At 43.9% G+C, this 24,554-nt stretch overlaps 1 protein-coding gene and 1 long non-coding RNA gene across 2 annotated transcripts in view; one reads left to right on the forward strand and one right to left on the reverse strand.

Moving 5' to 3' along the window:
* Positions 1-2,206: 2,206 nt before the first annotated feature.
* The window catches only part of LOC126524113 (uncharacterized), a 177,095-nt gene continuing 154,747 nt past the window's right edge, over positions 2,207-24,554 (reverse strand). The window contains exon 4 of the long non-coding RNA XR_011891388.1: positions 2,207-3,643. This is a non-coding gene — a long non-coding RNA (uncharacterized lncRNA). The remainder of the gene's footprint in view (positions 3,644-24,554) is intronic.
* The window catches only part of LOC129382724 (uncharacterized), a 108,262-nt gene continuing 104,348 nt past the window's right edge, over positions 20,641-24,554 (forward strand). The window contains exons 1-2 of the mRNA XM_072285827.1: positions 20,641-20,739; positions 24,009-24,302. Coding sequence (XP_072141928.1) covers positions 24,129-24,302 — 174 coding nt within the window. The 5' untranslated portion in view covers positions 20,641-20,739; positions 24,009-24,128. The remainder of the gene's footprint in view (positions 20,740-24,008; positions 24,303-24,554) is intronic.

Below are 24,554 nucleotides of genomic sequence, written 5' to 3' on the forward strand. Positions count from 1 at the left end.
TAAAGCACAGGTGGGGACAGGCAGTCCTGCAGGTGCACGAGCGCAACGACTCCCCGAGAACGTGATACACCTGTTCATCCTGCAGCACTCTGATAGTTTGAATTCTGCAGTTCCAATAACCCATGCTTGACCACTGTGACCGCACATTAGGATACAATTATCCATCCCTAATATATTGCGGCTAATAGCCGCAACTCAGTGCCGGTTGAAAACGCACGAGGGCATTTACAATGCTTTCATATCAGAGTGCAGTATCATAGAAGTACTGTACAATTCATGGCGTAAGTATCTTGCTATCCACCTCCTACATACAGACAGCTGAGTTGCAACGTGTTAAGCCACGTCGTGACTCGGTGTGTCTTCTTCACGTAAGCAGGCTCTGGAGCCGTCAGTTAGACGCATTTTCACACGTTGCGTTCGATTACGTAACGCATTGCATTACGATGATGAAGGCACCATCGCGGGCCGACATTGGCATGGGCTGCAATAAGGCAAACTGGGCCATCTTGCAGCCTACGGCGCAACTACGACATTCATCTACGTATCGAACAGGCATTTGAGCGAAACAGTAGCAGCGAACTTCCAGTGACGTGTAGCACAAGACATGTGAACACAACGCCATGGTGCAGGCTGACTATTTAGCATCTGAGACGCACAGCTCCTGTGCATCTATAGGGCACGAAGAAATGTGTCCTGTCTTAGTTTAAAAACCTCTCCTGTGCTCGCTGCAGTGTCTTTCTTCATTGACGATCTCATGCCCAATCGCCATTCGTACACTGTCGTGCTTTATGTAAGGGAACATGCGAACTCGTGGCCTACGCTCTGTGGCGGCTGCCTACAGCGCCATCAACCGACAGCTTGAGAAAGCACGTCCGCTTTTGGCGTCATCTATTGGCAAACGAAATGACGACAGTCGCGCACCAAGCTCGATTTATTTGCGGCCGACGACGCGCTGCAGGCGTCGCCCGTTGCGCGAGCGGAGAGAGCGTAATCTAGCAGAGCTTGTCTATCATCATCAGCCTGGTTACGCCCACTGCAGCGCAAAGGCCTCTCCCATAATTCTCCAACTACCCCGGTCATGTACTAATTGGGGCCATATGTCGTCCCTGCAAACTTCTTAATCTCATCCACCCATCTAACTTTCTGCCGCCACCTGCTACGCTTCTCTTCCCTCCTCATTACATGTCCTGCCCATTTCTCTTTCTTGATTTGAACTAAGATGTCATAAACTCGCGTTTGTTCCCTAACCCAATCTGCTCTTTTCTTATCCCTTAATGTTACACCCATCATTCTTCTTTCCACAGCTCGTTGCGTCGTCCTCAATTTAATTAAGTAGAACCCTTTTCGTAAGCCTCCAGGTTTCTGCCCCGTACGTGAGTACTGGTAAGACACAGCTGTTATACACTTTTCTCTTGAGGGATAATGGTAACCTGCTGTTGATGATCTGAGAATGCCTACCAAACGCAGCTCAGCCCATTCTTATTCTTCTGATTATTTCAGTCTCATAATGCGGATCCGCGCCGAGAACCTGCCTTAAGTAGATGTATTCCCTTACTACTTCCAGTGCCTCGCTACCTATCTTAAGCTGCTGATCTTTTCTGAGACTGTTAAACATTACTTTAGTTTTCTGCACATAAATTTTTAGCCCCACCCTTCTGCTTTGCCTGTCCAGGTCATTGAGCATGCATTGCAATTGGTCCCCTGAGTTACTAAGCAAGGCAATATCATCAGCGAATGGCAAGTTACTGAGGTATTCTTCCCAATCCAGGTCTCTGAATACCTCCTGTAAACACGCTGTGAATAGCATTGGAGAGATCGTATCTCCCTGCCTGACGACTTCTTTTCTTGGGATTTTGATGCTTTCCTTATGGAGGACTACGGTGGCTGGTGGAGCCGCTAAAGATACCTTTCAGTATTTATCAGCGCTTGTCCGCCGGCGTATAACTCGTTATTTCGTTTGCCAATAGATGACGCCGAAAGCTGACGCGCTTTCTCAAGCTGTCGGTTGATGGCGCTGTAAGCAGCCGCCACATAGAGTTACTGTATGTGCTACCGCAGGTAGCACATACAGTAACATAAGAGTAACGGTAACATATACAGTAACAGTATGTACAGTAACTCTACCGCCGCAGAGCGCAGGCCACGCGCTCGCGTATATTCCCTTTAATAAGGGACGACAGTCAGTGTGCATGTATAGCCGATAGAGCATAGAGCGCAGCGGTAACGCAAGGACGGCTCGTAGATGCAGAAACTGCTGCGAGTTTAACGTGCGTCCACCGTTTAACGCAGATAACGCGGCCATGCTCCCACCTTCCGTGAGCGAACACCAGTCGCGCGCCGACCCTCGCCTACCTCCTCACCCGCGCGATCTGGGCGATAGCGGCGTTCGCGTCACCCATCTGGTCGCCTTTCGTTACGCGATAATCGTGCCGCTCCGTTAGCCGAGTGGATAGAGTGTCGAGCTCGCACTCGCAAGGGCCCACGTTCGAATCCTGGAGTCAGACAGCGACGAGCTGCAGAGCAGAAGGGCTTCGGCGTGGTCCGCCACTCGGACGGGGCGGGGGACAGGGGATTCTTTGTGCTTTTTCGCACAAAGTCTCCCCTCGCGTCCCCGGGGGTACCTGAGTCGGGCAGGTGCCCTTTATTCTTTTCTTTGTATCCCCCCTTTATCGGGATGACCCCGGCTTTTGCGCTAGCGCCATGCAACTCCTTCACGGTGGACGAAAAAACAGCGCGAAAAGACAAGGCGGCGACAAACACACGCCTTGTCTTTTCGCGCTGTTATTCGTTCACCATGAAAGAGTTGCATGTCGCTAGCGCAAACGTATTCATTCGTTCACAACAAATAACCCTTCAGATAGAACTACTGGCCGTGTTCATAACTCGCTGTGCGGTAGTTTTTTTTTTCTTTTTTTTTCTTTTTACGGAGCGCGACGCACTTTGACTGATACGTCAAAGTGCGTCAAAGGGCTCCACGCACAGGTTGAAATTCGACGTTTTTTTTTTTTTTTTTTTTTTTCCAGCGCCGTGGGTCCCTCCTTGAAATGGCAGTGGCAAGTGTTCACGAAACTAATTCTTTTTCTGGCGGGGTATCTAGTGCTCCTTAGGTAATTTAGAAAGTTCTTTATGATGTGCCGGGAATATCTTCTAAGGCAGGGAATATCTTCTAAGGCAGCAAACTAATTTATTTTGGCTCAAAGGGGATAGTGTCATACAAAGGGTTTGGCTTAGGTGCTCACGCGGCATAAGCTCAGTACGAAATTGTTCTTAAATTTTTTGACAAAGCCATGCTGGCCGGTCTCCTGCAAATACTGCTGCAGCGACTAATAGAATGTTTGCTTTTTGCTATTTTTTTTTTCATGGATTGCTATCTCTTACATATCCACCAGGACGACTTGCACGATGCGCCCCGCTCCTTCGCGCTAGAGACATTCAAGTACCGCACATTCAGCCACATTCGTGGCCAACTGTGCGGTATTCAATTCGCTAGCGCGAAGGGAAACGCACCTGGCAAGCCGCCCGCGATACGTGACGGAGAAGGCTGCACACACCTGGGTGAACTGGTGAGGAGGACACCTGGTGGCGACGACACGGAACATGGTTCCAGTTTGCGCGATGCCACAAGCAGCACACCTTCCTGCACCTGCACATTTAAATAAGAGAATAACTTTATAAAGGATGCGCGAACATTCTACACTAAATGCTCGGCAAATTCATGAATATTAATAAACCACCAAATATTTAGCAACAACCTACAGCTAAACGGTCGCACATTGTCGAAAGTGAAATAGAACGGTTATTCAACCCTTGTTCTAGGTTTTTGGCGCGGAAGCCTGCGTGAGAAGCTGATATTTTATTGCTTGTTGCTGTCATTTAGTGTTCTTGGCAGGCTAGTCATGCAATAGTTTTATATCTTCCCCACATCTGCCTTAAATTTGATCTTTCTCTTTTGTGAGGTCAAGTAGGAGGGCTAAATTTTTTCTATTTTCGTCAAACACACTGGTAATGCTACAGAGTACTTGCATACGTCATTTTTTCAAAGGCCACAGTTCACCTACACACTTTACAATTTGCCTACGCATCACCCAAGTGCCTGGCCCTTAATTTCACCAAACATAAGCGAGGTGCCTCATTGATTTCAATGAGAACGCCGGTAAAACGTTCTATAACGCCTGGAAATTGTAAAGAAAGAGGATTCGCAAATTATTTGTACAGCTCCTATTGAAGACAGAATCGCTTTAGTTTCGCGACACATTGCATGAAAAATTCCTCCCATTTGTGTAACCAGAGACATCTCGCGACATAGCGGCTGTTCATGGCAGTGAGGCACTTGCGAACAGGTTAAATTGTGCTTGGGTAGTTGGTTAATATTTCACGAAGCACAAACAGAACTGGACAACACGAACACTTGTTTAAGAATTTCTTTGCAAACATCTCTATATGGTGCATACATTTAACTTCGCACAGAGATTTGCCATATAATGCTCCCCACTGTTGCTAAGTTTCATCCTGAGGATGATGGTGTACGATTTTTTTTTTTTTTTTTTTTTCGTGCAAGTGCCACTGATGGCTAAAGAGCGCCAAGAAGTGGTGTGTAGAAGTCGATGATGCAGTGAATGACAAATTTCAGATGTAGCGATGGTGTATACAGGCCTAAAATATTCCCTGTAATGTATGTGAAATATGCAAGTATTAAAGTACTGTTAACACGAGTGATGTGAACGATGACTATAAGATATATTCTAAAATGAAATAACACGAAAAAAAAAATGTATCGGTTCACTAGCAGTACTGCCTTACTAAGACCCTTGATCACAAAAGTCTCGAGGCACGTACTGAACAATAACTCGTACCTTACTACTAAGCTACTAGTAACAGTAAGTTCGCAGCTCCATTACAAGTCTCTCGGGCTAATAATATGCACCACAACATCACTGAAATATTTAAGCACTTCCTTTGTTTCACGTGAAGGTTCTAGGCCAAGAAACAGTACCGGACATAAGGGGATCTGTTGTTTGTATGCCAAAGGAAAATTCCTTATTCAATCTGCTTCCGCTTCCCGGAACTCCAGCGAGATGTGCAGTATGGTCAGGCTTCCACAACATCTGCCACAAAGGGGGGTTAAGCACCAGCTAAAAGGTATGAATGAGTACCATATGTATATGCCCTATTCGGAGGGAGCAAAATAACTTCAGATCATTGCGGCTTAATTCCGTGGAGCGTATTCAGGGTTTGGTCATCTCACAAGTGTTGCCAATAGTTCCTGACCCTTTTTTACGTAGGAATGGCTTCAAGTATGTGGCAGAAACGGGTAAGAATGGATTTCTAGGTTTCGTTGCTACTTTATGTGCGAGTTAGTCACCCCTTATACACTTGTTTCCACGCACCCAACATATTACAACCTGTTGGTTAGATGCACACGTATTGCACAGCAGTGTATAGAGGTCACTTGTTACAGGACTTTTCCGTTTTCGTGACGATTGCAAAGTTTTCACCATACTCAAGGAATCTACGAATATGATGGCCTATGGGAGCTTTGCTTTCTTAATGTGTTTAGTAGCCGACAGTATTGCATAGGCCTCTGCCGCGAAGATGCTGGTTTCGAGAAGTAGAACGTCGGATTCCGAAAACGATGGGCCGACAGCAGCGAAAGAGAGGCCGGATTGTGACTTTGACGCATCTGTGTAAAACTCTGGGCAGGTGACTGGAGCTCTGGAAAGTGCATATGTGTGTGCGCATCTGGAGCGTGTTTTGTAACATCTACGAATGATGTGTCCAATACAATGATTTGCCATTGCCATGGCGGTAACAGCTTTACTGGAGCCATTAGGCGACGTTCGAGGATTGGGACACAGACTTCATCACTAAGTCTTCTGACCCGCATTGAAAAAGAATCTCTAATTGAGGATAGATTATGGAATAGTGCAGCACATTCCACATCGTTAACGTATGTGAAGCAAGTATGTCGGGGATTGTACTGCACTTTGAGGAAATATGTGAAACTACTGTATGTTCCGTGTAGGTGGAGGGACCACTCGTCAGATTCAACGCATAGGCTCTCCATAGGCTTTCTTCTGAAGGCGCATGTGGCTAGGCGCATACCCAGATGGTAGACGGTATCCACAGCCTTAAGCGCGCTCGACGTTTCAGAGTGACATACCACGGAACCGCAATGAAAATGTGATCGAAAAAGGCTCTTGTAGAGGTTTAATGAGCACTACCTGTCACTTCCCCATGTTGTATGAGACATAATCTTCAGAAAGTTGATTGCTTTTCGTCATTTTGCCTTGAGATATTTGATATGTGGAATGAAGGTTCATTTCAAATCAAGCAAGATGCCTCAAATTATGCAGATCCCACGCAATGTGGCAATCGATGTGAGCGAAGCTTTCCATGCTGAATGCTTGATTGACGATAATTAGCGGTGACGTTGACGGCTAAAGCTTAATTTCTTCAACGTTTAGGCTAACACGGGAGCGGTGAGTTGATGTTAAACGTTATCTTGCGTGCACCAATGCTGTTTGCGTAGTACAGAGAACACACAGGGAGAGGTGTTCGCTTGAGGCGTAGTTGTGCACCATATTTTATAACCTCTGACAGGGTTGAGCGCTGTCATTTACTCACATGGCACATCGCACTGCGGCAGAAGTATTAAACTTGAATTGGATAATGGGGCTGTACGTGCCGAACCACACTCGATCGTCTGGTAAAGGCTGGTTATCCCAAGCAGTTGCTAGTGTCAGTGTAAGAAACTATCCTCAGTAGTTTGAGCAAGAACAAAAAAGGACAACGAGTAGATTCGATGACACGAAACGAAAAAGAAAAAAAAAAGACCACTGTACTGCCTTATATTCATCATGTCTCCCACAGAATAAAAAAATATATAGCTAACAGAGTATGTGTCAAAATCGTCTTCTCGGCTCCGTGATTGATAATGTGATTCTTCGTAACATTATTATTGCAAAATTGTGCTCTCTAGTATTGCACGATTAAAAACACAGTTCAAATACATCATTTGCTTGCACCTTCCCATCCAGAGGAACAGAGAGGAAGTGTTAAATTTTTTTTATGCTTCTCCGAGCTTCCGTCCTTCTCACGTTTGCCGAGCTTCTTAAAAGAAAGTCCCACAGACACCTTCCAGGGTTTACAGGCAGCTTGAGCACATTGTGCCAGATTGTGGAGAAGCTGACGAGGTTGCCGTGTCTACAGTGGTGTCCGGTAAATGCAAGTTTCTTGCATGATGCATTATGCTTAGTACCAGTTATATTACCATTTTAGCAATATCGTTGTTTTCCAGATATATGTCATTCAATGTATATTCAAAGGACTGCACTTTTAAAAGAGTTGCTCATTCTCTAAGTCCACCGTTCGGTGCTGTGAAATGCATGTACGTTGGACAGCATAGTGTTTGGCATTCAGCTGAAGGTAGTATTGGCCCAAAAAGATTGCAGAATTGCAGAACAAAAGATTGCAGAATTGTGTGACCTTGCAGAATTGCAACCCAATTTCCAGCGAAGCTGTTTCTTTTCAAGAGCTGCAATAAACAGTTCAGTGGCCTATAATTAAATCCCACATTTTGAAACGTTGCCCCTATCTCACTGGTCTGTTTGAAATCTTCCAGCACATACGCTTTCCGGGACTTGAAGAAATTACCCATAATGTGCACCCCCCCCCCCCCCACCCCCCACCCGTTTAAATATATCTGATCTTTTTTGTTTACAGTCCTAGGGTAGCATGTTAAATTAGGCGCTGTTTCTAAAATACAGTAATAACGCTCCAGATACCCTGCACATTGTAATTACTGTCGAAAGGGCGGTTTAACTGAGCTAGTAGGTTCATTCTTCGAGGACTGTAACAGCAGAAATTGTAGAACACAGACACAGAAACAAACAAACAAACAAAGGGGGACGTAGCTTCACTGTCAAGTGATTTCTTTATTGAAACTCCCGCTCTTTTTATTTCGCCGCCAAATCTCGTCCCTTTAACCACACACAGATAAAAAAAGGCCAGATTTTGCTACTAAATAGAAAACACGGGAATTTCAATCAAGAAATCAGTTGACAGTGCGGCTACTTTCACGTCTGTTCTTTCGTTTCTTTGTCTGCGTACTACAATTTCTGCTGCTACAATCCTCGAAGAACGTAATTACTACTAAGGCGTGCAAAAATTTTGCACACTTTGAACTGTTAGCCATGGCCTACATCTGATTTTAAATATATATATAAACAATGTGCCTTACGTATTTCGTCGATGTAGTTCGCCCCTTGTTTAAGCATCGGGATAACAATAGCTTCTTTTCAAGAAGATGGAATCTATCCAGCTGCCCACATAGCATTAAAAAAAGATAGAAGTGTTGTTAGGATTTCTGATTGTCCGTGTTTTATCACTTCATAAATGATGCGATCACTATCTGGCGCCGTAACTTTGCAACAATTTAGAGATGTCTGAAGCTAAGCTAAGCTGAATCGGCGATTGTTTGCTTCATTGCTTCCACATTTGCGTTCAAGGTGCTGTCACTCAGAGTGCTCACTTAGAAAATCTGCCTCGTTTTACAGGCATTCCGTATTTACTTTCTAAAACCTCCACTGCTCCGCTTCAAAGGTGGAAAGAAGTTAATCATAGAACTGAAGTTACGTTGAGTAGTAAGTACTAGATAGAGAGAATTTGAGGCATAAGACGTATCCCTAGTACGTTTGCGCTGTCATTTGCGGAAAAAAAAATAGAACATCTCGTCACGGGCGGCGATCCTAAAATCTGAGAGTTCTATTTAATGTTTGGAAGGTTTAAACTGCCTAGTAAATAAAGCCGTGATGATGGAAAATGTAATGACACGTATTGATCGCACTGTGCACTTCACTAATCAAGCTGGATGTGGGAGAAGTAGGGCATAAGAGAAACTATAATAACTTTCTGGTAATTTATCGTAAATGAAGCCGAGACGGTTTTGAGAACAGTAGTAACAGAAACTGTAGACAAACTCTATACGTATGCATGCTTCCACCTTTGAACTGCACTTCGCATGGACTAATATTTTCATGTATTCTTTTTTTTCTGAGGCTATCAATGCATGGAACAATTACCATCTGAAGCCTTTTTGGAAATGAATAACCCTGAATTTGAAAATTATGTATAGTTTTCTTCATGACCACATGATTCAAATTATGATGACTGTCAAATGAATGTCTGTGACTAGTACTTTGCTGTGTTGCATGACTTTTACCTGTATATAGTAATTACAGTGTGTATACCACTGAGTCATGTTGTCACTACTTCTGAATTTGTGCACTGTTTGAATTTGTTTGTTTTCATTCCATTATGCCACCCCTGCTTGGTGGCCGGACTGCAGTATGTTCAAAGTAGGAAAAAAAAAACCATGAAGATGGTTTGTCCTTATAAATGTCGAAAACGCTGCCTCCATGACGGACAGCCCGGTCCTGCCGATCAATTTCGAAGTGATTGGCATCTTCAAAAATTTCGGAAGCCTTAGCATTAGTCGAAAGTTATGTTTTCGTCAAGGCGACAATGTGTGGAAAGCAAGGGCCAATCTTTGAAGTAAAGGAAGAATTATTCAGCGCTCGTCTAATGATAGTAAATAGGATATATAGATGGCGTGGCAAAGACTGTCCATTTCCCCTCTCGCTTCGCTAAGCCGAATTACCTGCAAGTACTTCGATAAGGGAAATTCAGAACTTCTTGCGCGTTGTCCTTATGGTTTTTTTTCGCGCACTAGATTTAGTACCAAGAACATAGCACTCATCATTCAGAAGCAGTTTGTCGTATCTACATTTAATTGCAGGATATCCAGACTGGCTTTTTCCTGCGAGTGATACGCGTTGTGAAAGAATATTCACCATGCGTAATATTGCATGACTTGAGCTGACTGCTAAGTGAAATAAGTTGTATTTCACTTTAAAGTTTGAAAACTTCACACTTATATGTAGAATATTGCTGACGAAAAGAAGGTAAAAGCAGGAAGCAAGCTTAATCGAATCGGCTGAAAAATGTGGAACTGTGGTATTCAGGGCAGGCACGAACTTGATCTCAGTTTGTTCCTATGTTTACTTAGCATCTGAAATGTTGCGAATGAATAGATTGTTATGTCAACATCTGCTCTTCGAGTTCGCTGACGCAAGACAGCAAAAAAATAAAAGCGTTTTTCCTTATCATTGCCAGGATAGTGCTATACAGGGCGTTGCAGCCAACACTTTCAAATTAGTTTAAAGGGTGCCTGTGGCAGATAACACAGTTCTATATCATGAGCTGGTCTCCTCGAAGAGGCAGACTTGCACAAAAGATTGAAATGCATAACGAATAATTACTAGAAATTATCTAATTAAGTTTTTAACTAATTACCTCATCGTCCATATTGCACTTTACAAATTCTAGCTCTTCTGTTCGCAAGGCGGATCCATTAGGAACGAATTTTCAGGATGACGCCAATTTCGAGATATTAATCCGCGAACTTTGCAAAGAAAGGCATTGGCGTTCCAGCTACTTTTGTGCTTCAGTGCATAAAACGACGCTTTGTTAAGAAGGTAACTGGAACATCAATGCATTTCTCCGCTAAGTTCGGGAATTAATATATTGAAACTGGTGTCATCTTAAGAATTCTTTCCAAGTGGATTCATCTTGCGAGCAGCTAGAATATGTAAATTTCCATATGGGTAATTAGTTAAAACTTAATCAGTTTTTTTCGGTTAATTAGTCGATTGCGCATTTCAATTCTTTTGCAAGTAATGTCCACCTCTTCAAGTTCACCAGGTCATGAACTAGAATTGTGCTATCTGTCACAGATCAGCTTCAGAAATTCTTGAGAAAGTATGCTGGAACATCCAGTATTTATATTGACCAGATCTTCACCCCTTGTTTCATAAGGTTTACATATTTCTTCCATATTGTCCATCCATTTGCTCAAATCTGGGAATTTAATTTCATACCTTTTTGGCTACTTCTAATGGCTTAAATATCGGTGGATTGTTCAGCTGATGTTTTCGGTGATTGCAATAGGCATATGTGCCTTTCTTTGATAAAGCGAAACGTGACCTTCAGTTGCCCTGCAGCATCCTCAGGCAGTGTTTTGATATCTGGAAGGTTATCAGATCTATTGTTGGGCCCAGTGTTTGTCTCAACAAAGCCCGAAAAATAAGGCCAGATAACAAGTTAATTCAGACTAAACAAATATTCTCGCAAAAGACCTGCGGGCATGGGAACCGCAATAGCAACTGGTCTTCACTGTTTTCTAGCGTGGAACGAAATTTTAGTACACACCTGCATGGCACAGACGGCAGTAGAGCGGGCCACGTCAATTATATTGGAGACTAATTTTCCTAATATCGATTGGTCAAGGCGGCCTGCACCAACGGCTACATCAAGGGAATGGAACAACTTCCTTGAGGTCTGCCTCAACATTAATTTATCTCAAGTGCTCACAGAACCAACCCGTGTCACCGATAACTGCCAAAATATTCTAGACCTTCTTTTAACAAATAAACCCGAGGGCGTGTGATCCGGAGGGCGTGTATCTTCCCGAAATCAATGACCATAAAGTCATTCATGTCGACTTAGTAATTAAACCCGTTTTGACCCCCGGCTGTTAAAAAGACGATTCGTTTGTATGAAAAGGGCAATTATGAAGCAAATAATCATGAACTAACGCAATTTTACCCTATTTTTGCAAGTACCTTTACGTACAAAATGGGTGAAACCATGGGTGAAAATCGGCTCATTTTCAAAGAGAAACAACAGGGTGTCTACCAAGTTGACATTTCCAAATTCCCTGAGTTTTCCAGGTTTTCCCTGAGTGCCATTGCAAAATTTCCCTGAGTGATGCAGAACTATGTTTTATGTCAAGACGGGCTGAAACCATTTCACCCGATGCTGTCACTCTCTAGTAAGCTATAGAAAAAATTTTAAAAAATGACTTAATCTAATTTGAATACTAAGGAGTAGTGTTCATGTTATTCAAAAAGAGAATAGAAGGGGGGGGGGGGGGGTTAGTAAAATGCCAGCAAATAAAATGTCTTCAAAAAAAATTGCAAATAGAGTCGGACATTTTCAAATACGAATAAAAAGAGATGGATATAGAAGCAAATATTTTCGAATATGAGCTATTTCTATCAACTGATAGTAAGCTCAGTGGTATTAGGCCCGAACTCTGTCACAATTGAGATTCTCTCTCAACAGCTCGTAAGTCAACCTCAACTGTCCTGACATACTCTCAGCCCGCGCACGACTCTTGAGTGTTGTGTTTCACTGCTTTAACGAGTTTATTTGGGTTTGGATGAGAGACACTTGCAGCTCGGCATTAGCCAAAACATAATTTTTTGAGCGCTGGCTCCTTCAAAACGGCGGCAGCAACCTTCCTTTCCTGTTTATTCCTCAATGCGTAGGTCATTTCTGTTCTTGTTTTCCTTCCGCCACTCGTTCGCCCCAAAGACCATTTGAAGTATCTTGGTCAGTTGCACAGTCTACGTCCGATTTTTCGAACTCCCAGGGGCCGCGAAAACGTCCGAAAAATCGGCCAGTTGGAAAAAACATAAATGCGTGTCATTTAGTGCCTTTAGGGGCTCAAACCGCCACAGGCACGTTCGAAAACGCTCTGAAGGCCTGTCGGTACACATATTAGGCATATCGGTGCTCGTACTGTGGCAGGAAATACGGGGTGCACGAGTGTATAATTAAGGAATACATACTGCGTTCCGTGGCAATAGCCCCTTCCTACGCTTGTTATGCTTCACTGCAATACTTTTGCGTATGCTTCACCAAGTAACATTTCTGTAGAGAGGCGAAGCTGACTTTCAGGAACCGGCATTATGCAACGCACCATGTTTTCCAAGTTTCTAAGCCAATCGCGAGGACCACAAAGGCGGAGTCCGTGCCATTGCTGACAGCAGCTAAATCTTTCAATAAAAAACTCGGCATCCAACGGCAAGAAGCTTCATAGCGAACATAGAAGTAGCTAGGCCTAGCGTTGCCGCAGTGGCGGCAACGGCTGCCAGCGGATCTGCGGGCGAGAGTGCCGGTTCGAGGTGGCGAAGTAATCAAAATGGCAGCGGTGGTGCCTTTGATTATTGCCGTTTCGGACCTGCGGTCACGGCAGAACGTCCGGAAAAACGGATGGCGAAGAGTTCTTGCGCCGGAAATGTCACACGTTCTGATACGTTGACTCTATGGGGTACGTGGCGGTGCCGCGAAGCCGTCCAAATTATCGGGAATCCGGAAAGTCGGTCGTTGACTGTACATTGGCAACTCCTCCAGCCGACGACAGAGCGTCAAAGACGATTCATTACGATTCCTGTCTGTTACTCGAGCCAGCATTACCGCGACTTTCGACCCTTTCAATAAAATTGCCGCTAATTTTCCCTGATAGAGGCCCAAATTCCCTGAGTTTTCCCTGACTTTTTCCAGACTACTCAAAATCCCTGAGAATTCCCGGTTTTCCCGGTTGGTAGACACCCTGAACAAAACAATCTAGTTGGCAAATACATTCCCCAAATTAACATTCACTCCAATTCATCACAACCCTGGTTCAATAAAGCACTGAAGCGATTAGTAAACAAAAAGGAACTCTTCCGCGCAGCTAAGTCCCATAACAGCCCTGACGCATGGAATAAATACAAAACCGCTGAAACTGCCTATCTGGAAGCCATACATCATGCCAAACGCTCATTCTGTTATTCTGATGTGCCGAACATGCTTAAGAACGACCCAAAAAACTCTAGCAAGTCTAAAGCTCACAGGACACGCGAACTATTACGCTATCAAATGAATCAGGTGGTGCCCTAACCGACGCTCAATGTGCTCACTTCTTCAACACAACCCTTGCATCAGTTTTTACTCAAGAAACTGAACTGCCATTTTCTATTCCCCATGTGAACTTTCAATGTACCATGCCACGAATTTCATTTTTCCATGCGGCATTTCATCCCTCATAGACAATATCAAACTTTCATCGGCAGCTGGTGGGGACGACATTAGGTCTAAACTTCTTAAAAACGCTAAACATATTTGTGCAGTATATTTCTGTCTTCTATTTTCAGAGTCAGTTTTAACGGGCGTGCTGCCTCCAGATTGGAAACACGGAAAGGTCGTTCCAGTTCATAAATGGTGCAACAAACAAAATTAAATTATCGCCCCATCTCATTGACCAGTGTACCCTGCAAAATCCTTGAACATATCATCCACAGACATATCATAAACTTTCTTGATACCAACCATTTTTTTCATCCTGCGCAGCATGGCTTCAGGAAAGGTTTTTCTTGCGAAACGCAGCTAGCTATGTTCGTTAATAACGAAATTATTTACTCTGAACTGTCCGTTGCCTCTACCAGACTTATGTAAAATCTAACTTGCCTTCTTATATACTATATAGGAAAGATGACGCAAGAACCTCGTTTGGACCTTTTCACCACATCGAATGTGCACAATGCCCTCTGGAGCTCCCTGCGTGTCGCTGTATGAGCCTCTTGACAACTGTAATTCTCCCAGATCGCCCACAAAAGCATTGTAGAAATTGCAGCGCTTACTTTTCTATAACCGTGCACGTCCAGAGCGAAGGTAGAAAGAAAGGTAGAGAGAATGGCTAGAACCGAAGTCGCGAAGAAAATTAACAACAGCCTTGCCAATTTTCGCTCGCAGTTCCCGCACTATAAACACAAATTAGCCCATATAGGCGTTTTAACAGCTGCCATGCCATCCTCCCCCCAGCTTAACATGAGTACTCCCACGAGAAGAAGTAAAATAAGCTAGAACCATTATTTTACCCCCGACCTCATTTTAAGGGGCATTGCGATTGTAAAGTGGGGGTGCTAAAAAAAACTAAAAAAAAAAAAAAAAAGAACCAGTGGCATACGGTAAATTGGAAGTGTTGAAATACGCCCATACGTGACACGAGTCAAATAGAGAAAGGAATAACTCGGCCATGACCAACAAGGCTGTCTGCCCCAGCGACAATTTAAGTAGAATTATTTCTGCTGTCAGATTCGAAATATCGCGCGCAATGCGTTTCCGCGCTGTTTTTCTGTTCGGAGTAGCCGCGCCTTGGCGCTGCAGAGGACGCCGTAAGTCGAAAGTGCGCGCGGAGGAGCACAGGTCTTCGGAGCGCGCACGCGCGCGTGAGAAGCGACGAAGGAGCAGCCATTACTAGCGACGGCGCATTCTTCTACTGTTGTTGATGTCTCACAGTTTTGAAACCTCAAGACTCCACGGTAAGTGACTTTGAACGCCCATTGCACGTTCTATGAATGTGTATGTGTTCTAAGGGAGGATACGCGCTGATATGACTTATTGGAGGCCTCAATGCAACATGGCGCAACAGTTGGCCGTCCAGAACCATTTTGCACGAACACTGTGTTTGGTCGAGTTATTTCGTATTCGAGGCGACTTGAGTGCTTAGAGTGAAGCGAGAGCACTTATTCATGATATTAGATGATGAGGGACATTGCCGTATCTTGGATGGCTGCGAGCGTTCGACATATGTTCCCCGAAGCGAAAGATACCACCAGAATAGTTACGTGCAGTGGGAAGTGAGCTAATTGTGTCGCCGCCTAAGCGCGGCCTGAAAATGAGTCGACTCGTTAAGGTTTACTGTGGTGCGCATATGTGCGTGTTTGTACAGCGATCACTTGAGCGAGAACCGGCGAAGCTTCTTTGTGTGCGGTATCTACTAGCTGCCGCGTACGTGGCGCTAATCCCCTGGCTCGTGCGATTGTGTGCAGTAGGTCGCTAATTACTAAGCGCGCACTCTGCAGATTTGCCGGTATGCTCCGTGCTATCGTCTGTCTCTCTTCGCGCCCACGCTGCTGATTGCAGGCAGTGCGCGATTGCCGCGCGTAGCTTGTAGAGGCTGCGCTCGTCGACTTTAGTTTGCGGGCGAGAAATTGGCCTCGAGCTCCACCACTGGAAAAGCTGGCGCCACCGTCGGCGTGACGTGCTATTAGGGATCACGTGGACATAGCGGCCGCGTCGGCTGCTTCGGGAGCGCCGAAGCGAGCTGGAAACAATAGTTCAAGTTCCCTCGTACGCTGCGGACCTCATTTAGTGGCGAGATTTTCCAGCTTCGAGTGTCTTCTTTACAACGATTGAAAGCACTACAATAGGTAGTGGCTGCCTTTGAAGGCGCGCAACATGGTAGACTACTGCTCGGTGCCGCAGTGCCGGACGTACGCAACGGAGCCCGGTGTCAGCCGGGCTCCCTTCATACGTAGCCATTGATACGTAGCCGCAGGACAAGAAGCTGCGTGAAGCTTGGCTCGCGAAACATAACACCGGCAAACAGTCATCGGTTACAACTCGGGTATGCAGCAAGCACAGACGCGAGGAAGATTTCTGCTACGGCGCCGGGTCTGCGATGTTCGAAAAACGCGCACTGAGACGTTCGCCCGAGTCCGCTGCCCGACTAATGTCATGACGGTTTGGCCAATAAACTTGTCGATGCTATAGGTACTGGCAAGTTCAGTGCAGTGGAAAGGGATTGGTAAGAACATGGCATATGGTCATGTTTGTGTTATGAAATAATGCACTGGATTACAAAAAAAGAAGCACCGAGAAAGCGCACGCTGAGAACACTGATAAACATATAGTGCGACGCAACTCGAGGAGTAATATCGAAACGTCCAAGAATTTAGAAAAAAAGAAAGATTGAATTGTCGCGACGTCACATCACAGTCCCAGTAGGCGTCCAAGTCTCTACAATGAAATTATTTTTCAACAGCTCTAATAGCGCCCACGCAACAATGGTTGCTTGCCTACTATCAAATGCTCATATTCTGTGGCCTAAAGCTCATGGCACGGTGTGAAAGCGCGAACGCGGTGAAAGCGAAACAGTTCGCGGACAAGCATGCAGACGCGCAGTCAGTCGCTGCGAAGCTGTGCTATCGCTGCATTGAGGCTTCATTCTATTACGCTCCATTTAGTTATACAACCACTATAAGAACATATTCCACATAGTTTGCTCTCAGCGTTTGCCTACCTTTCATGCAAGAAGCCGGTTTGGGAGACTCCATCGCGGCGAACGCGCACAGTGGCGTTCACTGTACGTATTCGGTAAAGGGATAGCGCCTGTAAACGATTCTGTGCTTTCAGTTTGCCCAAGATTATTATTTAGACAGTAAAAACCTTCTCTCGTTTCGAAAGTACCTACAGAAATGTCCGGGAGAACTCCCGAGTGGTGTTTTCAGTCAGCGCTGATAGCAAAACCTATGAGGAGTGCGCCGCGTGATCCCTCATACTACGCCAGCGAGGCGCTTCCGATAGATGGCGACTCCGTAACTTCTCGTTGCCAATATCGGCGGCGCATTTGTGTTATTAAAAGCGTGTGGTGAGCTTCCAACGGCACTACGGGTCAACGCCGCACGAGCTGCTGATCAGAGTAATTGAGATGGTTGTGTTACGGCTTGAAGAAACTCTTTATAGTTAGCGTATTGCTTGGCGGCAACAGGTGTTCTGCTTGGGTTCAGATTACTGGATACGCCGTCCCTTGATTATCGGCGGCCTGAGCAAGCGAGTGTCAGTGATGCCTCGACTAGTTCATTGCTTATTACTTGGCTGATATGCCATTGAGTACAAATATTCAGTTTTGATTTCTAGATGCCAAATTCCCACAAAAAAGGTGCGCTTTTCAACTCAAGATCATATCACACTTCACAGCTTTATCTCTCTATCTCACACACACACACGCACGCATGCGCGCGCGCACACGCACACATATTGCACGAGTATTAATAACAAAATTTCTGCTGCTGGTCACAAAAAAAGGAAAAGGCTGCCCGATGAACCCATATCTGTAAAAAAGAAGTGCTTTCTGTCCGCCATTGTCTGTTGTAAACAGAGATATACTACCTTGGTATTCATTGCCAGTAACACCCATTAATTCTGCATCCTTCTGTCTGCAATAATTTGTCTTAGAAGCCATTCATTGTAGGGGATCAGCAAACATTTCATAGCTTAAGTGCACGAGTTGGGCAAAAGTTTGTTTGTAAAAAGCAATGCCATTAAGATATAAAATTTTCGCAAGCTTACTTTAACAATAATTGAAGCTGAACAACATACAAAACTCAATGTAGCAGCAGAAGTAATCAAAGATAAACTTGCGACCACCTTTTGCGTGTTCTGTGTAATCATTGTAATGTCTAATTTTCCGCCTTTCTTTCAGGATTGCTTCACAGCTGGACATCAGCAGCTTCATAGCTGGACATCAGGCACATTACAGCTGTTTCCCTTTTCAGCAACAGAGGCCTTGGCATGCTCTTACCTAGTGTTAATTTTTTTCCCTGTATGTTTTTCGTGCAATGGCTAGTTCAGCGGCTTCACTTAAAGTGATTGATGTTACACCTGTTCCATGGGACAACGTATACAGGTTGTCCCACGCAACGTTAGAAAACTTTAAAAATATACAAATGCCACCTAGCTGCACAGAACCTAGGTAATATTGTTTGCTGTCGATTGGAGAAACGTGGATTTTTTTGCATTTTGTCTAATTACACAATTAGGCTTAGATCAATTAATCAACTTCTCAAATATTATAATTAGATGAAAACTGTGAATTAGGAAAAGGAAATTGTAGGGCAACATGAAAAATTCCCAGTACAGGTTTCTGTGGCTTAATATATGTTTTTTCGAGCATGAAAAAAGCCCGAGAATACCCGCGAAGTGGTTCGAGCGGCCAGTCTCGCAGTAATTTTCCGTGTATTTGAGGGCTTGCCCTGTAGACACATGCCCTGTATAGGCATGTGAGTTCCAGTAAGAAAATTAAAATACTGAAGGAGCCCAACATGATGTATTTCAGGACTAGTGTATAATGTAAATTACTATGTGGTAAAAATGAAAAACTGAAACAACAAGACTGTGCAAGGTAGAGGTGTGCAGGTGTGTGCATAAGCATAATGACGAAAACCTCGTGCAAGTTCATAAAAATATTCATTAGGTTGGTTTCTGTAACATTATTGTCATCGTTCTTCATCGCATTATTATTGTAAAAATGTGATCTCTAGTATTGCACGATTAAAAACACAGTTCAAATACAGCATTTACTTGCACCTTCACATCCAGAGGAACAGAGAGGAATGTTAAAAAATTTTTTTTGCTTCTCCGAGTTTCACTTGAGGTCCTTCTCACGTTTGCTGAGCTGTTTAAAAAGGTATCATAGACACCTTCTAGGGTTTACAGGCAGCATGAGTACATTGTGCCAGATTGTGCAGGAGGTGAAGAAGTCGTAGTGTCTATAGTGGTGTCCGGTAAATGCAAGTTTATTGCATGATGCATTATGCTTAGCACCAGTTATATTATCATTTTAGCAATATCGTTGTTTTCCAGATATATGTCATTCAATGTATGTTCAAAGGACTGCACTTTTAAAAGAGTTGCTCATTCTCTAAGTCCACCGTTCGGTGCTGTGAAATGCATGTACGTTGGACAGCATAGTGTTTGGCCTTCAGCTGACGGTAGTATTGGGCCATTTGCATGCACATAAAGTACCATTAAGACAAATGTGAAAAGACAAGTGAAAATATGATACAGCCATGTAGTGAAACTTACAAATAAGCAAATTGTTTGATGCCATCCCTAGGAAAGTAGGCAAAAATACAAGAATGTGCTTAGGTGCTAAACAGTACCTATGTTCCAGGCATATGGCCTTTTACTGCCATGTACCTTAACAGTTCATTATTTAACACTGCAACACTATTTGCCTTATTTATGTCTAACTGCTCTGAATTCGAAAATTTTCATTGATTGGAATATGAAGGTTATGGCAGTGTCTCGAGTCACTGCCAGATTTAAATTTATAGTTGTAGCCGTCGTATGTGCAATGACAAAGTATTTTGGAACCAGGTGACTGTTAAGCAGTATGCTAAGTGTGCATATTAGAACAGTCACTTATATTTTTATTGTAAACGTGCATAGTGTGTGTGCACATGTCGAAGCCATAGACTGTGCAGTCTTAATCATAGGTATAATTTTCCGGATAAGGGTTTTTCTGTAAGCATTGTCTAGAATTAGCAGTACGTTAAGGTGTAGTGAAGCCGAGAGAAAATATTGTTAAAACGAAATGCTTAAAGTACATCCTGGAGAGTCCTAAGCACATTTGGATGACTTTAATGCATGTAGTAAAACAAGAATGGGAACTGAGGTGGTTGATCTTTGTTCGTTATTACCAGATGGCACCAACAAACAATGAAGAGAAAAGAAAAGAGGAAGGGAAGTGAACTGGACCAAAGGGCAACTCGCTGTTTGTGGGAGCTGCATTCACATCGGCATGATGCATGCAATCTTCAAGCTATAGGAGCAGCTCTCCTCCTGTTCACTTTGTTGCACATTTGTATTGTGTGTGTACTAGGTTTGGCCCTGGAAGTGTTAGGCAGTGCCACTTGTGGCCTTGGTGCTGGATGCAACACATCCTTCTAACCACAGGTGTCACGTATTATGTGAGCCTCAGTTCTTTTGAATTCATGTAACCAACAAAAGTTCCACTTGAAAGGATGTGCCATATTCGCTGCCATTGCCATGAGTAGCACTGGCTGACAGTTACAGGGTGAGACATTGATTAACCTTGCTCATCTATTATGCAAAACTATTTCACATACAAATGTGGTAATTAGTATTCATGCAAAAAGCCTCACAGAATAACATTTTTGATCTGCATGTAACAATGATTGTTACTTTGGTTTAACTCAGGGTGCCTTTCTACCTGTTCTGCATTCTGTGGCTGACCACTCCAGCGATCCCAGCAGAATCGTTACACAGGTGTGTTCTTTTGTGATTCTGAGTACTGATATTTTTGTAGCTTATGTTTGATGTAAGTGCACAAATCCAATGAAAAACAGGTTAAAAGATGAGCTGACAGGCATTGTCTCCAAACATTTGTAAGGAAAGAAAACCTTTGTTACAAGTTGTCATTATAGCAACAGAAGAGAGTGTGCGGTACAGCATTGTACCGTAGAAGAATCCGACACATCATACGAAAACCTGTACTAAACTAAGGACTGTACTGAAATGTTATGAGAGAGACCATTTTTTAAGAGTGACAATTTGTCTTTTGGAGGATAAAACTATTCCTTGGGTTACTCAGCCCCATTGCTTGAACTCAACTGATGTGTCCTGCGAAACTGTTTGCATTCATATTTGATACAATCTGCAGCAAAATGTGAAGAAACGGCTGAAAATCTCTAAGGGCCTACTATTTAAGTAGCAACCAGTCTGCCCAGTGTATTGCAGCCTTAGGAAAATGAAATGTGGTATACTGCACCACATGCACACAACTAACTTTTAATTCGTGGGCATTTGTACGCAGTGCTTGTGCAGGACTGGGCAACTGGTTATTTTGTTTGTGACTGAAACAACTACGTACATCAAGGCCGTAATGGGAAGCCACTATCTTTTTCAGTCAGTGTAATAGTCCATAAATGCAGGGGATTCTCATGAACAATGTTTTCTCTGCCACACTTTTGTTTTTCGTTTTTTGCACTCCTGCCTTGCTGGCTGCGAGACGCTTCATGCCGGCTGAAGAGACAGTGGTAGCCTAGTAGCTAGCCTTGCAAAGCTATTTTGATTTTTTATTATTATTATGGTCCCTGCTGAACGGACACATCAAAAGGCACGGGATATTTGTCAAGGTTATAATGACTTCGAAAGAAGTTTATGAGGGTTCTTTCCAACTCACCTCTGTCTGCTGAGACCAAATCATGTCAGCTTTTAATGAAGCAATGCTCAGGTTGAAAAACTGCAAGGCTGTGTGGGTACTCAAACACCATCATTGCTTTAGCTAGCTGAAGTGCCTCCATGTCAATAAAGCCATAGTGAAAGACATGGTAAAGTTAAGGTTGATGAACAAGCAGCTCTTTGTGGTAACTATGTAGGTTCAGGGGCTATCATATTGAGTAAGAAAATGTGTTCCTGATACAGCGTGAACATAGAGTTAATGCTGAAGAACAAACTGGCCCCATAAGCCTAGTCCTACACAAACACACGCACAGAAAATGGATTCCTGTTGGCCTTGAGTGCCACCACTGGAGAGATAGACTGCTATCGCTATGACACAGAATGTGTCATCACATGACACTTTTGCTACAGTTCGCTGGCTGGGCAATGGAAATTGTGAATGTAAGGTTGTAAATAATGTTTCAATCACAACACAAGGCAGCAATTTAGAAGTCAACTCTTACAACATGGTTAAGTGCTCAGTGCTGCAATGGCGGATGTATTCGACCAAGCTTGGTGTGAGTTCTCATGCGTGCGCCAAATTCAACCCACCGCTAGCCGAATAGTTGATGAAGTTACTCAAAATGAAATCATATGGTCATTGAAAAAGTCATGCAAGCGTTGCACACAGGGCTTGTATAGTGCTCACTTGGTATGACATCAGTCAAAACACTCTGTGCAGAGGTTCTGGCAGAAGTGTGGATTGAGGAGACAAAAATATAAGCTGTTGAAGTCGCACATATAATAAACCGATAATAAATCATAGTTCAGCGATAACTCTGTCAAAAGAGGCAAGCCACACTCCCCACAACGCATGCTGTGAAAACAGTAGTTATTGCAGCAAAATTGCCTATAGCTTTTTTGTGAAAGATCATGCCAACTGAATAACCAATATAGAAGCATCAAGTTGCTCCAATAAAAGCCTTTGTTTCCCTACACACCAGACTAAGATGTAGGTTGTTTTGTAACCAAAACGCCCAAATGAAATGCTTAAAACATGCAAACACTTGGAAGTAATTGTGATTGAACTGCTGCTGTGATTAAAACGCTGATTAAACCGATTAAAACTTCACAGCCGCTATCACACAACGTTGTTTTTTACACCATGGAAAGATTCGAGCAGTTGGGTGCCACAATGTCTCCTCGAGGCCAACACAGACACAGGGTGCCAGTAAGCAAGGACTAAAAATTTGTCCATGCACATTGATGCAGTATACCACATTTGTATACAATTTAGTTTAGTGCCAAAAGAAGAAATGCAAATTCAAATAATGTTTCGGGCCCCCATGGGTCACCATGTGTAATAGATAAATATGTATGTCTTCTGCTATATTTAAAGATGTTAAACGAATGCATTATCAGGCTTTTTCACTGGTTGTATTAATCAAACGTTTCGGCTGGTAAGCCAGCCTTCGTCAATGACACACGCATGCACGCACACACACACATGCACGCCCACGCGCACACATACACACACACACATTCTGGAGCTGCATACTTTAAGCCTTATTAAACACCTTAGAATTGTTGTGCACACCAACTGATCAGAATGTTTTAAGGTTTTCAATTATTATAACGATCATCATCATCACCATCAGCCTATTTTATGTCCACTGCAGGGCGAAGGCCCCTTTCTGCGATCGGCAATTACCCCTCTCTTATGCCAACCGATTGCAACTAGCGCCCGCTGATTTCCTAATTTCGTCGTCCCACCTAGTCTTCTGCCGTCCTTGACAGCGCATCCTTTCCTTTGGCACCCATTCTGTGAACTTAATGACCCACCGGTTATTTTATCTACGCATTACATGACCTGCCCCGCTCCATTTTTTTCTCTTAATGTCAATTAGAACATCAGATATCCGGTTTTGCTTTCTGATTCGCACCGTTCTCTTCCTGTCTCTTAATATTAAAGATTACAGGCGTGTTAACATTACGCCTAACATTCTTTATTCCATCGCTCTTTGCGCGGTACTTAGCTTGCTTTGGAGTTTGTTTGTGAGTTTTCAAGTTTCTGCCCCGTATGTCAGCCCCGGTAGGATGCACTGATTGTACACCTTTCTTTTTAATGATAATGGTAAGCTACCAGCCACAATCTGACAATGTATACCGAATGCACTTAAGCTTGTTTTTATTCAGTAAATTTCCTTCTCATGATCAGGGTCCCCTGTGAGTAATTGACCTAGCTATACATACTCCTTCATAGACACTAGAGGCTGACTTGCAATCCTGAACTCTTATTCCCTTGCCCGGCTACTGACGGGAGAGCAGCTACCATGCGGTTGCTGCTAAGCTCTCCTTTCTGCTTTCTTGTGCAGATTGCTGTTTTCGGCTCATCGTTGTCACCATCTAGCACGTGTGCTACGTCTACATCTCTATCGAATTTCCTGCTGGATCCACCGCTACAAGCAGCTGACAGCAGCCTTGATTATCTCAGCATGGAAGACGTCATCTTCACGCCGGTATCAAGTGGGACACGGACACTGCCGCCAGCGGCAGCACTGCAGTGCTTAGATTTAAGCAACTGGCATCAGCAAGGCGCTTCCAGTGGGCACGGGAGAGCAGCTACCATGCGGTCGCTGCTAAGCTCTCCTTTCTGCTTTCTTATGCAGGTTAGTCAGTCCGAATTGCTTTTTTGTAAACGTACAAACAATGTCGGTTTGCTGCTCTTCCCTTGCCCACAAGTGCTGGCTGCCACTCTGAGTGATTGTGTCTCTGTTGCTATGTTGCTCTTACTTTCCGGGGATGTAGAATTAAACCCTGGTCCCCATACTGAAGCTCAACATAAGCACAATGAAGTTATGGCCGCCATAGCTGCTTTGTCGCTCAAGTTTGACACGCGACATGCCTAAATGATGAATGCC

This window comes from Dermacentor andersoni, unplaced genomic scaffold, assembly GCF_023375885.2.
Source record: "Dermacentor andersoni unplaced genomic scaffold, qqDerAnde1_hic_scaffold ctg00000067.1, whole genome shotgun sequence".
Lineage (NCBI taxonomy): Eukaryota > Metazoa > Arthropoda > Arachnida > Ixodida > Ixodidae > Dermacentor > Dermacentor andersoni.